This window comes from Tachysurus vachellii, chromosome 11 (assembly GCF_030014155.1).
Source record: "Tachysurus vachellii isolate PV-2020 chromosome 11, HZAU_Pvac_v1, whole genome shotgun sequence".
In the NCBI taxonomy this organism is placed as follows: Eukaryota; Metazoa; Chordata; class Actinopteri; order Siluriformes; family Bagridae; genus Tachysurus; species Tachysurus vachellii.
This window is the reverse complement of record NC_083470.1, coordinates 19,673,243-19,687,293: the sequence shown is the minus strand read 5'-3', so window position 1 is coordinate 19,687,293 and position 14,051 is coordinate 19,673,243. Positions and strand designations below refer to the sequence as shown.

Below are 14,051 nucleotides of genomic sequence, written 5' to 3'. Positions count from 1 at the left end.
CGTAAACTAGATGAATAATGAACTCAGTAATTGAGTATGGAGTAAAATAATTACGATGGTCACTTTAGCTGTAATTATCCAGTAGTGAGAGATTTTAACCCTCACCATCTGACATGATAACTGTGGGAGAGATTGTACCAGGAGGGAATGAAGGAGTTAAACAGCTGACTACTGAGCAGCCTCTGCATTGCAGCTCTGCTATTCTGCAGAGGAGAGTGTCTAATCTCTCTCTCTCTCTTACACACACACACACACACACAAATAAAATACTGCATGGACATGTTTAGGCCTGAAGCAGAACAGCTTTCCTGGAAGTCTATCCACTGCGCCTGTTCCAGCATGCTCTGTGCAGAACTCATTCCACAGGATTTTGCAACAGTACGCTGATACAATGCTGTGGGTCAGACGATGCTCGACATTTAACTGTGATTTGCGAGAGTTAACACATTTTCAGAAGTCACTTGAAAGTCAGAGGTCAGGCTAAGTAACAGTCAGAACCTGGAATTCAGAGAAAATTGTAATTTTGGGAAAGAAATATAATCATATACCTAAGAGTGAAAAGATGAAGGTCAGCATGTCTGGAGGATCAAGAGAGAGATCCCTTGTTCTTCTGTGCCACTGCACCAATCACCCGGATGCAAAAGAAATCACTTCTTTATCTCCTTCACCCTCTGCATGTCAAATTCCAGTCGATTCTTTTTGTGAAATCAAGCATTTTGCACCAAACAAGAACAGTGAAAAGTGAAGTTCATGAGGCATCCCTGAAGTGTTCACTTTAATAGGAACATCTATACATTCATGCTATTATCCAAAGTGCCAATCACTGTCGCAGCAGTGCAGTGCATCAAATCACACACACACAGGTCAAGAGCTTGAGTTAATGTTCACATCAAACATCAGAAACGTCAGGGGGAAAATCTCTGTAACCTTTAGAACTTGTGAAGTATGTTTTACTTGTGTATACAGAGTTGTGTATGTTGGCTTCAGCTTTTCTGGAACTACTGATTTCCTGGGATTTTCACACACAAAAGGACAATGGAAAAAAATGTACAATTAAAAAAAAGAAAGAAAGAAATGATTTATGCTACAAATAACATATGAGAACTTGCCTGAGCACTGACCTATTGTGGCCTCCAAATACTTACTGACTAAAATTGTGTCAATAAGTAACAAGGCATGGATTAACTTTTTTAAAAAGGAGGAGAGAACACACTGTTCGCACAAGGGAAAAACTGTGTACTCGCCACTGGAGGAAAAAAAAAGAATCCTCATCGATTTCTCTTGCTCGTTAACACACGGCCACAGTAAACGGAATAGTTTAACAACAACCAGTCACACAACAGGGGAACCAAGGAAGGTTAACATTCATTTTCCCTAGACAAAGAGCTAACTAAAGAATGCCATATTCCACATTTCATCCTGTTATTGACCATATCTGATCTATTCAGGTAGAGAGAACGCATCAGAGGTGGATTCAGCTGTGAGTGTGTAAGAAATCACAGAAAAGTGTCCTTATGACTTCTGTGCCAAGTAGACTGACAGAATAAGGAAACAAGCGATGGGACACTGCACACTCATCTTTCATTTCCTCTCTACATTTTCATGCCTTCTCAATCCTATTTACCAGTAGAGTATCTTATATATTACAGAGCCTTGTGCTTTGGGTTTGTAGTCATCTGTATTCATCTGATCTGCCTTACTTTAGCATGACTTTCCCATGACATCAGTCTCAGCCTGTGCAGATGACTTATCCAGCTGACTTATACACTTCCTGCTAAGGTCAGGAAGCCAGCTGTTTTTTTGTTTTCTCCCCAAAGCTGACCAACGTGGTATAGAATAGGAACTGAATTCTGAAGTGACATTTGGTGTAGAGAAGGAACTGACCGTTTTAGAAACACTGACATTTAAAATTTGGAATCTAAACATTACTCATAAGGTGGCTTGTTCAATAAAATGATGAAGAGCTATTTTTATTGTAACCCAGTTAAAAATGAAGAATGAATCAACGCCAAAAATCCACCAATAGCCTCTGGTATTTAATGGCTATTGATATGGATATAAATCCGATCGTTCAAACCACTTCAGGAGGTGGTCTGGGACGCATTTCAGATGAAACTGGAAAGGTGTAAATGAATATGGTTGTTCAAGCCACATACGTCAGCGCTATAGTCCTCCCAAACGGAAGTACGTCACTCGCAAGTGATCTTTCACCCAGGTGTCTCGTTGGGACTTAAAATGCACTGCTGCCGCCAGCGAAAATGCAGCAAACAGTAAATCAGGGTTCCCACTCTTTTTCAGAGATCATTTTCCAGGACTTTTCCAGGACATTTCAAATTTAGCAAAAAAAAAAAAAAAGATCACAGATTCACGGCCTAAAGTAATATGTTCTTCTCTCCAGAAGAAAAACAACGTACACTTTATGGCTATTACTTAACTATACTTTTAAAGACAATTTGTCATGTGAATGAAATTTCAACATTTATAAAATAAAAAGACCGCATATATTAATACCCTTTCCTTTCTCAGGCCAATGCCGTCATGCATGCTTTAGATTGCTGTGCATTCCCCTTGCACATGATATTCAGATTAACAAGGTTAATATAACCTGGTTACCCGTCACCATTTGCTGAAAACATTCGAGCACTTAAACTATTCCTAGCACCTGAAACCGCCAACACAAGACAACGTCATCCGTCACAGCGAGATTAAACAGCATAACAAAAAACCCGTCAAAACTCAGCGTCCCTGAAGAGAGCGCTTTCTGTTACTAATTTTTAAATGATCAAGATGATCTTTAAATGATCAAGAACATTTAAAAATAATAATTTTCCAGGACAACAAGATTTTTTCCAGGACAGTTTATGTTTTCTTTCATTTTCCATGTGTTTTCCAGGACTGGAACATTGGTCATTAATTTTCCAGAATTTCCAGGTTTTCCAGGACGCGTGGGAACCCTGTAAATGCTGTTTTTTTGTAGCATAACCGTCGTAACAAGTTTTTTCGTCTTCTTTTTGATTGCATTCTGAAAACCGCATACACCAAAGCGTGTTCCATTTCAATTACCCCGGAAATGAGGTAAAATATATTTGCATTTTGGGCGTGAGTAGAAAGATCGGATTGATATCCGATTCGCCAAGACGCATTTATGTGGCCTAATGTAAATGGAACAGTTTTAACAAATCAGATAGCTATCGGATCAGAGAGAACACATGAAGTGACCAGGTGTAAAAAGGCCCTTAGTGTTGATTTATTGTTTTATTAGCACAGCAGCTCTTATAGTAGCTCTGGATGCTGGTTTATTTTCATGCACTTGTTCTATCACATTTATATGTATGTTACTCAGTACGTCAGAAGTTGTCTTACTGACGTTATATGAGGAATGACTGTATGTGTGTTTAAATAAATGGTTAAATAATACATTGTGTTATTGTTTCATAAAATCAAAACTGCGTTTTGCATGTAGTATAAAGGAATAAAACACATGACGTTTAAGGAAAACAAACTTCAGGGTAACAGGAGTGTTAAGCAATTATCTTCAGCACGCCATGCCATGTTTAATTCTTAAATTAAGCGGCCAGCTTGAAATAATCCAAGGCGAAATCTAGAATATTCTACTCAAACTGGATGACACGGTTTAAACCCCATGTACAAATAAATGTTTTTGGTTTCAGCAACCCAATGGAAATTGAATTCCTTTACTCCAGCTCAAAAGAATTTACATTTTCTTTCAAACCAAGGAAAAAGAAATTGTACATGTGAGATCTATGGCTTGTCCTTCTACAATCAACGTCTCACTAATCTAACTACAGACACGTTTAATCAAATCCCAGCCTTGCAATGCATGCCTAATTGATCAGAGGCCGCAGTTAATCAACAGCACGTGAGGTGTGAATGGGGAGAAAACGACAAATCCCCGCATTTCATACAACAATACATGCAGACAGCTTAATGTTCACTACTGCAGCATTTTATTAAACGAATATTAGTCAGAACTCTGTGGGGAGTTTGGTGAAATGTTCTAGCGTTTATTTTGGATGTACTAAATATATTTTCAGTTGTTCTCTGGACCAAATCAAATGTTTTCCATGTAAAATAAACAGGGACACCCCATCACAAGCAAACACATGAAAAGCTTTAACGAGGTTGAACCACCCATTTAAATGATAGTTATATAAGCTGGTGTTGTCACTGTTCGTTTGACTGAATGCCCAAAAGAACCCAAACCCAACTGGTTCCCATAGGAACACTGGCATCTAGCCTTACACACATGTAGCATTACACACACACACACACACATTATTTCTCAGATTCTTAAGAAACTGGCAAACATCCAGCTCCTCCCAACTACCAGACCAAAATACCAGCGACACCCAAGCACACACACACACAAACACACACTGACAAACACACTCTCTCACACACATACTGTACACACACACTCTTTCTTTCTATGTGGCACCCTTTCCTCCAGTTGTTATCAATTCTGCCTACTCTGCTCCTTGTCTCTAGGATTCACTTAACACAAGTGGGGCAGTAAAGAGCACTACATATATAGATAGATAGATTTTACAAAATCTTTGAACACATAAGCTTTTTCAGCAATGTAAAGACGTTAACTCAGTCACCATGACACAAATGGTGCAATAAAAAAAGGTTTGAGGTGTAACACTACATTCACACTAATAAGCGATGAAACAGATTCTTCAATGTGTGTCAGACGGAGCTTAAGATGTTAAGATGTTAAAGTGTGAAGTGACAAACACAGATTGCCTTGAGAGATTCCTCAGACCAAACCTATAATATGTATGGTCATGAGTTTTTGTCATTTTTTTCACTACCTACTGTTTCAAGACTCAAATGCATCTTGTTCTGCCACATACAACCTCACAAGAAGCAAGAAGCAGAAGATGTGGGTGCCCCTGACCTTAAGTACTTACTTTTCAATTAAAAACTCGCTGTTGATGTAGATAAATCTGACAGGCTGTAACTAGCACAACGTCTGCCATGATGACAGTGCTGGATCACTGCCCTGCTGACAATGAGTTGTGGTTGTGGGTAGATTGTCACACCCGCAGGTGTCACCCTGCAATCAGGGTGTGTGCAACTGACAAGAATGGCCACTAACTGTGCACATTTGCCCACGCAAATTTGCTTTGAGATGCAACTCTTATCTTGTGCACTTGCCAAGATATACTTAAAGGGTGGATCCTGGTGACTCAGACGATTGAGAGATAATTGTTTTTTCTCTCTCTCTTTCTCTTCTTATGCTGCTTGGAACTGTGAGTGATTGGTGTGTTAAAGCACCAGTGTCTGCTCCTTCATTTACCCACACAAACCATACACACACACAATTATTCTTCCTCATTCAGTATTTTGTTAATAGGTACCCTCACTGTTCAATTGCTATTCAGAGCATTTTTTTTAAATTCACACTGAGCAGTAAATAAACATCACAATGCATCACTACAGCATTTAAAATATTTTGGCCACAGTGTTTCCCACATGTATCTGATCGGTTGCTGCTGTGTCTGACATGCTATATTCACAAAACAATTTCCCAATCCATTTATACGTTTTAACTGTTACACAAGGGCCATGATTTCTTACAGTACAAATGTTCTTTTTATCTGGACATTTATGATGCTGCATGCCAAACACTATCAAAGAATTTAATCTATTATCATGTCTTCTCTTCCTGGTCTCACCGCCATGCAGGACTGCTATTTTACTTACCCCAACACGGATGTTACTCAGTGCTCAGGGCCCCTTATGGAAGTAAACAGGAAGCAGGAATTCAATGGAGGGAAAAAGGGGGCAGAATCCTGAGAGAGATGCTGGACGAGCTCAGTGATAAGCAGTGGGAATAAGACGAGACATGTTTATTGTTGCAGTCTTAAATCTGAGGTTTAACTTGATTCTTCTCATTATAAACTGAAGACTTATTATGTATTCTATATTGCGTGTAGTTTACTAAGCCACAAAGACACTATGGTCTATTAGGAACATTTGTACAGTACACCTAATCTAATCATGTGGCAGCAGTGCAATGCATAAAATCATGCAAATACAAACCAGCAGCTTCAGGTAATGCCCATATCAACCATCAAAATGAGGAAGAAATGTGAACTCAGTTGATTTGGACCATGGCATGACTGCTGGTGCCAAGCGGGTTGGTTTGAATATTTCAGAAACTGCTGATTTCCTGGGATTTTCACAAAAAAAAAGTCTCTAGGGTTTACACAAAATGATGCAATAAAAGAAAAACATCCAGTCTAATTGTACAATTGTGGTGAGCAGAAAAAGCATCTCCGAATGCATAATGTGTCACACCTTGAGGTGGATAGACTACAACAGTAGAATCCCACGTCTGGTTCTATTCCTGTCTCAGCCAAGATGAGAAAGCTGAGACTGCAGTGGGCACAGATTCACCCAAACTGGAGAGCTGAACAGAAGACCAGAAAAACTGAGAAAGTCTTGATTTCTGCAGAGCTACACAGAAAGTAGTGTTAGAATCATTGCAAACCTCATATTGATGCAGGCTAGACTGACGGGAGAAGGGATGGGAAAAGATCTGGGCACAGTTTTTCCAGAACTTCGTGCCAAGTTAAAGCGGTGTCGAGCTGTTTTAATGAATTTTTTAGATGCATTATGGTGCCCGAACCCGTATGACTTTGAACGGTGACCGCAAACATTTTGTTTACTGCAGCCGCAGCCATCATTACCAAGCGTTGACTCTGACAGTGAATGAGAGTATGAGATGAAGCGAACACACAGGCCATAGTGTGACATCCGTTAACCAATAGTGTAAACATAGATGATGTCACGGGTTTTTATTTAAAAGAAAGAACGTAGCCTTCGTTTGTATGTATTTATATATTTACAATACTTATTAAAATATAATTAATATTATTTTATTGCTTTTGTATTAGTTGTTTGAAGAGTAAAAAAAAAATTGGTCTGTCTTAACGCAAATTTACAACCGGCAAGTCAGTCGGGCTTAAAGCAAAAAAAAAAAACATTTGAGTCGGTCCTAAATTGACAGGGTCGGTCGGGTTACGGCAAACAAGAATATTTTTAAGGATGGCCTCACTTGAATGCCACAGATTATTTGAGTATTGTTGCTGATCATGTGCATCCCTTCATGGCTACAATTTACCATATTCTAATAGCTACATCCAACATGATAATGTACCATGTCACACAGCAAAAGTGTTCTCAAATTGCTTTTTGTCTCTAAATTACATAAATATTCTCAAACAGCAAATAGAGGAATCCTTTTGGGGGGGGAAATGGTTAATAGTGGAGCCTAGTGCAGCCTACATTTTGACCTAGATTTGTAAACAAATCTGGAGACCAGCACATGACTGGAGATGTCAATAATCCCTATTGTCTGACTTCTTCATTTGGAAGAACGCTGGTATTCGCTTTATATGAATTTGCATAGAGCAAAAGTTTCCCATCAAACTGGCTTGCTGTAACAACATGGAGCACCAACATAAAGCAAAAGACCATCCAAAGGAACTGTGGCATGTCATGCGGTCATCTAAACTCTGACTGGTGACAAACGGTTCTTGCTGATAATAATAGATGAGGCCAGCTGCTCCTTTTAGACACACTTCCTCTCTAAGCTAACCAGATTACCTCTTATTCCCTTCCTATCTTACTCTGACTGTTCTGTACACACAGACATTTTATCAGAAACCCACACATACAAATAGTAAATAGCAAACTGACGTTTGAAGAAATGTATTTATACAGCAGTCAGCTATGATGTTTACAACCTGGAGTGGCAACACGGGAAAAATAATTAACCTTGTTGCAATCAGAAGCATCACACACTATTCAGGGTAAGGAAGTAACGTAATATTCTTGTGTGAAAGACGCTTATTTAAGTCGCATTCCCATCAGCCTCAGGCACCCGACTGTGGAAAATCCCTCATGCCTTTTGTAGGGAAGTCCCATTTGTTTCACAGAGCAATGAGTCCACTGAGAGACCACAGTTCACCATTATTCTTTTTCATTATACTTTTTGTTCGATTAAAACATGTCAACTTGAAAAACACAATACATGCCACCCCCAAAGCTTACTACTGTAGCTCTTTCACACGCACAGCTGATATATCCAAGATAAGCTGCCAGACTCTGTGAACCAGCCGATTGAGGCCATGAGTGCAGTGATTAGCTGCTGCATTCAGACCCATTTACTGCAGATTACGGCTTAATTGCGTCCTGTCACTCTCTCTCATTCATACACATTTGTATTAATTCAGCCTGCGTTATGCTTAATTTAACTGTCCATAAATACAGAGAATTTTCCAGGGCACACCTTTGCAGACATAGCAGACTATTCATACTGTTCTGAAAATATTTCTAAACCATGCACACCCAAAGCACCTTTTTTTTAAGTTCATTATTCTAAAGTAAAAAACAAAAAACATTTCAGTCCAAATAAAGAGGAATCAAAATCCTTGGACAATCTCTAACATATATATACACTGCTTTATTAGCGCTCACCACAGTTGCATTTGGACACGTCTTTTCACATGCTAAACATAAGAGGCCTGGTCTAATCTCTTGATTCACACATCCAAGAGGCAATCCTTTGATAAGATGGTGCCCATCTTCTGAGGAGCCAAAGAGAGGCCTATTCAGGTAGAAGTGGCTACGCTAGGCTTGGCACCTGCTACAACTTTCCCACGCCAGTGTCCGGTGCCAGGATTATTCTAATCTGGAGACATTAGTCTGGAGACATTAGTCTGAACCTGTTTACATGCTTTTAAAGGCATGCCAGGAACATCTGTGTGCAAGTGTGTAATTAGCAGACTTTTTTTAATCCTGCCCATGTCTCTAAATTAATGGACATTGGTTCTAAATCTTAAGCAGGTCTCACAAGCTGTATTGTCCTTTTAAGATATTTATGGTATTGACCATAATAAAAATTACAAGCATGCAGCTGCTGCAGTATCAGCTGTGTGTGTGTGTGTATGTGTGTGCATACACAAATGTGAATGCTTTCACTGTGTTTTTTACACACCCTACATAATGCCACAAGGGTCTGTCATGGCAACAGAATGAAGGGTGTTTTTATTGTGTGTGTGTGTGTGTGCACATGTGTGAGTCTTCATGGCCTCTTGAATTCCCTCACGACAATCCCAGCTAAACCCTGAATAAATCAGGCAACATGGAAACAGCATCAGTTCTATTTTCTGCATCATCTCAGCTCAATAGCTGCACATGATGTAAGCAATAAATAGAAATCATTTTAGATTTAAGTTTTAAGATTTTTTTTTTGTCTGTAAGTACAGCACATTTCCATTAAATACATGATTTGTAGTAATAGAAATATATCAAATTAAAGAGCCAGTGAAGTGTTAACTCTCAGGTCCTGAGCCTGGATGAAAATGGGAGGGTTACATAAGGAAGATAAAAATGGGAGGGTTGCAAATTGCTTTCTCAAATTAAGATATTTAGCCCATCAATGCAATACACACGCAAACACAGACTGACCAGTCAGTCTGTGTGCCAGTGTCAGGACAAAAGTCAAGGAGTTGGAAAGGTCATGACTTCTGTGTGTGACACCCTGTGTGGGAATGTGTGGCATACAGGAAAACAACCCAGAGGCAGCCTGCAGAAGTGAAGGTCAAACCCAACCAGCAAAAGTTTCTGTAAGTGGAAAGGCACAGACGTGCCATATTCAGACTGAATTCCTATGCTTTTCTTCCTTTATAACCAATAACTTTGTAAAAAACATTTTTTGTGTGGGAAACAAGGTCACTGTGATACATAGGCATTTCTGAAGTACACAAAAATCCACTCCATGAACCCCCCTTTCCTTCCCCCAATCTTTGCCATATATCTTAGAATAGAAATGGCTCTACATCATAGGCACAGTGTCTGCACTTACACAAGCAAAATCTTAAAGAGACCGTCAATAACAGAGAGTGGTCCTGCATTCTATTTTTTGGAAACTAGGTGTAATAAGAACTCAGTTGTGGGGCAGTGAGCTTGCTCAAAGGCAGCCAAATGAATATCTGTGCTGTTTGGCTGTCTTTGTAGGCATAACTCGAAAATGTTTTAATATTTCCTGCAATCGTGAAATGGTGGATACTGTAGAAGACCCTCCAATTTAGCAGAATTTAGCTGGTATGCACCATTAACACTTTATCTCTGCTCTGTCTTCGGTGGAAATCATCCAAAAGAGCATGATCTAATCTCATAGACTCAACAAATGGGTTGTAATAGACAGCCTTCGTTTTTTTCACATTTTCAGTTTTAAATATATGCATTGAATAGTTTTTAACAACTAACAATTTGTAAGTAGACTATATATTGTATTTAAGCAATATGACAAGCAGCCGTGAGGATATATTGAATATGTGCAAGGCTGGGATTTGGTCTTAGCATTTAAACACAGTACTGCATTTTTTTTCTGGCAGTTGCTTAGCAAAGATGCTGGCTTAGGTGCTGTGATCCATATCTTGCATCAAATAAATGTTGTGATATCATTTTTTTTTGTATCACCCAACCCTAATACAGAATCAAACCACAAGCTTAAAGCCATTTAATGGACACTATAAAGAATCCACTGTTGACCATTTCCATTGGGTCAATAATGTGTGCAACAGCTTCAGTTTCAGTCTCCAACACACCTCCATAAATCTGTCACACTGTAGACACCCAAAACCTTTATCATTGAATCAAAACGACTTTAAAATAAAAAGAGTATTCAGTTTTAAATTGAGAAAGAAACAGTGTTTTGCTGAAGTAAATTTCATGGCATGGCATTACTTTTCATGGCATAGCATGTTCCACACTTATAAATAATATCTCACTGATCCACTGAGAGGAAATGTTTAAAAGCTATTCTTTCCTCGCATCAACATGTAAACCTGCTGTGAGGTCAGTGGATCATTGGAAAATATTAATGGTTGTATCAGGCAGGCATTTTATGCACACTGCAGAATGAACATGAGCTGAATTTCTCTACATTGCAGGGTTGAAGGGATGTATTACTATAATGATAATAAAAGTAAATGTACTTATTATATTCTGCCAGCTAAACTAGACTTGTGTTTCACTGACCAATAAACAATAGCTTAATGTTTTTAAATGAACTGTTTTACAAAAGCTGACAAATTAAGCTGAATAAAAGACAAGAATGTCAGGGCAACTTAACTAGTACAGAAATCAATGTCACTTGTCACGAACAGGTGATGTTTCTCCTAATCAATGTGACTATGAGATCATTACAAAAGCCAAAGCCTGCCTTGTTTCTCACCATGAAAGATTTACCGTCTTTTAGCTCTGTTTCTATGTTGTTTTTTTGGCAAGGAAATGGCTTGAGCAGAAACCCCAGAGAAAGTAAGAGGGCATGGAATTAAGGAGACAGAAATACAAAAAGCATAACTGAACTAAAAAAAAAAAAACTGCTTTATGTTTTGATGGCCTCCTCTATCTCTCTCTCTCTCTCTCTCTCTCTCCCTTTTTTTGCCCTTGTCTTCTCAATAAGGTCTTTTCAACCGCAAATACTTCCACCCTCACTCCATATTCCAGAAAGACATGTCAGTAGGCGCCACAGTGCCAACAACAAACGTTTTTTTTATGTTAACGCGGTTGCCAAAATGTAAATATTGAACAAAATCAGACAAGACACAGGCTAATAGGAGACAATAGCAATGAAGTCATTCTAACTTTTCTTGCAAGGATCCATAACTAAAAATAAAACTCCATGTGGCAGGAAATGACTCGCTGAGAACACTCACTTAAGATAAATCAGAGAAATGTTGGGATTTATGGGTAAATATGAAATGACCTCCTCATTATTTTGACCAGGAATTGCTTACAAAGCGAAGCGAACCACACACATGCTGAATTCCGCCCAGTTTACTCAGGCCATCTGACGGCACTTAATGTTTCATCAACAGCTCCGACAGCTGCGCCAGTGGTTGGTCTCTTTTTCTCTTTCACCTACTTCTCTGATTATATGACTCATAACACAAAACCTCGGCCTGAAGCAAAGAGGGCCATTTTACTGAGCAGATAAGGAGACAAAGTCATGGGGAAAAGAAAAAAAAAACAGCTCGATGAAAGCCTAGAGCTGTCGTTTATCTTTAGAGCTGATTCTACATTCCCAGCATGCCTGTGTGGGCCGTAACTTGTTTGGCTGGCTAGTCAATCTTTCCAGAAGGACACTTCCTGCTTAAGAGAAAAAAAATTCAAACTGAGCCCGCCATTTTTCAAAGCACGTTATATTATATAGCACCACGATACAGAAATACAACAGTTGCTTATTTAATGCATTTTTAAACATGAAAATGCCGTTAAAACATCAGCACAGACAAGCTGACGATCTTTATTTGACTCTATTAACTCAATTTTCATTTATGTAACATACTTTATGACTTTCTTGTATTAGTTCACATGAACCCTAGCTACATTTTTACACCAGAACCACTACTCACATTTGATGGCATTCCATCAGGCTCTTCTTCCCCCTCACTGTTCCCCAGTCAGTCATTTATGTACACTTAAAACAGACTTGAGTCTGGAATGTTATTAACCAGAGTCACAGTATACAGACTATACACCGTACTGCTATATAACATTGCAGGAAAAAAACGACTAACAATAATGTTGACTGTTTAAAATTATTACTTCTCAGAGCTCGCATGCGCGGTAGTATCGTCAAGACCAATATCGCGATAACGAGTTATAACTGACGTATTACGCAGGCCAGAGGATGCCATTAGGAATGTAATGTAATCCTGTCAGGCTTCATTCTGGTGACATTGCAGAGCAAAAACGTAATTAATAAATGAATATAAAATAAATAAACAAGTAAATAAAAGCATTTCTTAGCCAGTCACTGTCATAAAAACACAAATAAGATGATAAAAATTCCTAAAAAACGTCGAAAACGATATAAAGGTAACGGTTAACGGTGAAAGCTGTAACGGTCGACCTGACAGAAATTTTAAATATTGACGGTTCAAACTGTAACGGTCGACCTGACAGAAATTTTAAATATTGACGGTTCAAACTGTAACGGTCGAACTGACAGAAATTTTAAATATTGACGGTTCAAACTGTAACGGTCGACCTGACAGAAATTTTAAATATTGACGGTTCAAACTGTAACGGTCGAACTGACAGAAATTTTTTAAATTGACGTTTTTTTACTTGTTTGGGTTCTAATTTAAATCCAGCTTAGACACGACTGTAAATGTGCGCCAACCTCTCTAAGCTGGTCCAGTTCTTGTCGGACGCTGTCATAGTCGCTCTCCAGCTCGTCGTACTGCTGCTTCAGCGCCTGGTTCTCCTCCAGCACCACAAGCCCGTACTCCGCCGCCTGGATCTTCTCGCGCGTGGTTTCGTTCAGCTCACCGGAGAGGCGCGCGATCTCCTTCAGCATCTCCTCCGTGGACATCATGGGACCGGTTGAGAGAAAAATTACCACAGATTCCAACAAAATCCAACCTTCAAGAGTGTCACCGACAAATCGTTTGTCGGGGCGAATAATTTAGTTTCTTCTGCGTTTGAACATGTCAGCCGTGTGTTTTCGGGCAGAAAGCTGTTTTTATTGTATTTTTTATTTTATATCGCTACTCCATGACGACGGAGAGCTCGGCTCCTCTCCGCTCCGTACCCGTTAATGAGCGCTGCCTCCTCTGAGGAGCCGTCAGCTGCCCAGGACTCCATCCAGCTGGGAGTTGCGGCGCTCAGCCGGATTTGTGGGAAGTGTAGTTTTCTTCTCGGGAACCTGAGGCGCTTATAGAGGCGACAAAAACTCACATCCCATGATTCAATGCGGTGTGTGTACATAGATCCCGGAAGCGCTGCCTTAACCGTGTATCCACGGTGACGTGGAGATCTTATAAAGGTGCAGCGTGTGAACAGAGCGCCATCTAGCAACATCACAGGAGATCGAATATAAACCGAGTTCAGGCTACATACAGCTAAAACCGGTGACGTTATGTTTCAGAGACATAAACTCACTAAAATCTCCGGATAATAATAAAAAAGAATAAAAAAATCTCCGGCTAATCAGCTAG

At 39.4% G+C, this 14,051-nt stretch overlaps 1 protein-coding gene across 2 annotated transcripts in view; it reads right to left on the bottom strand.

Moving 5' to 3' along the window:
• zgc:171572 (protein bicaudal D homolog 2) overlaps positions 1-13,687 on the bottom strand; it is a 41,102-nt gene extending 27,415 nt beyond the window's left edge. Inside the window, exon 1 of one of the 2 annotated variants that reach the window (XM_060880785.1) lies at positions 13,235-13,687. In XM_060880785.1, coding sequence (XP_060736768.1) covers positions 13,235-13,429 — 195 coding nt within the window. In that variant the 5' untranslated portion in view covers positions 13,430-13,687. The remainder of the gene's footprint in view (positions 1-13,234) is intronic. The other variant, XM_060880787.1, reaches the window with a different exon arrangement.
• Positions 13,688-14,051: the final 364 nt, after the last annotated feature.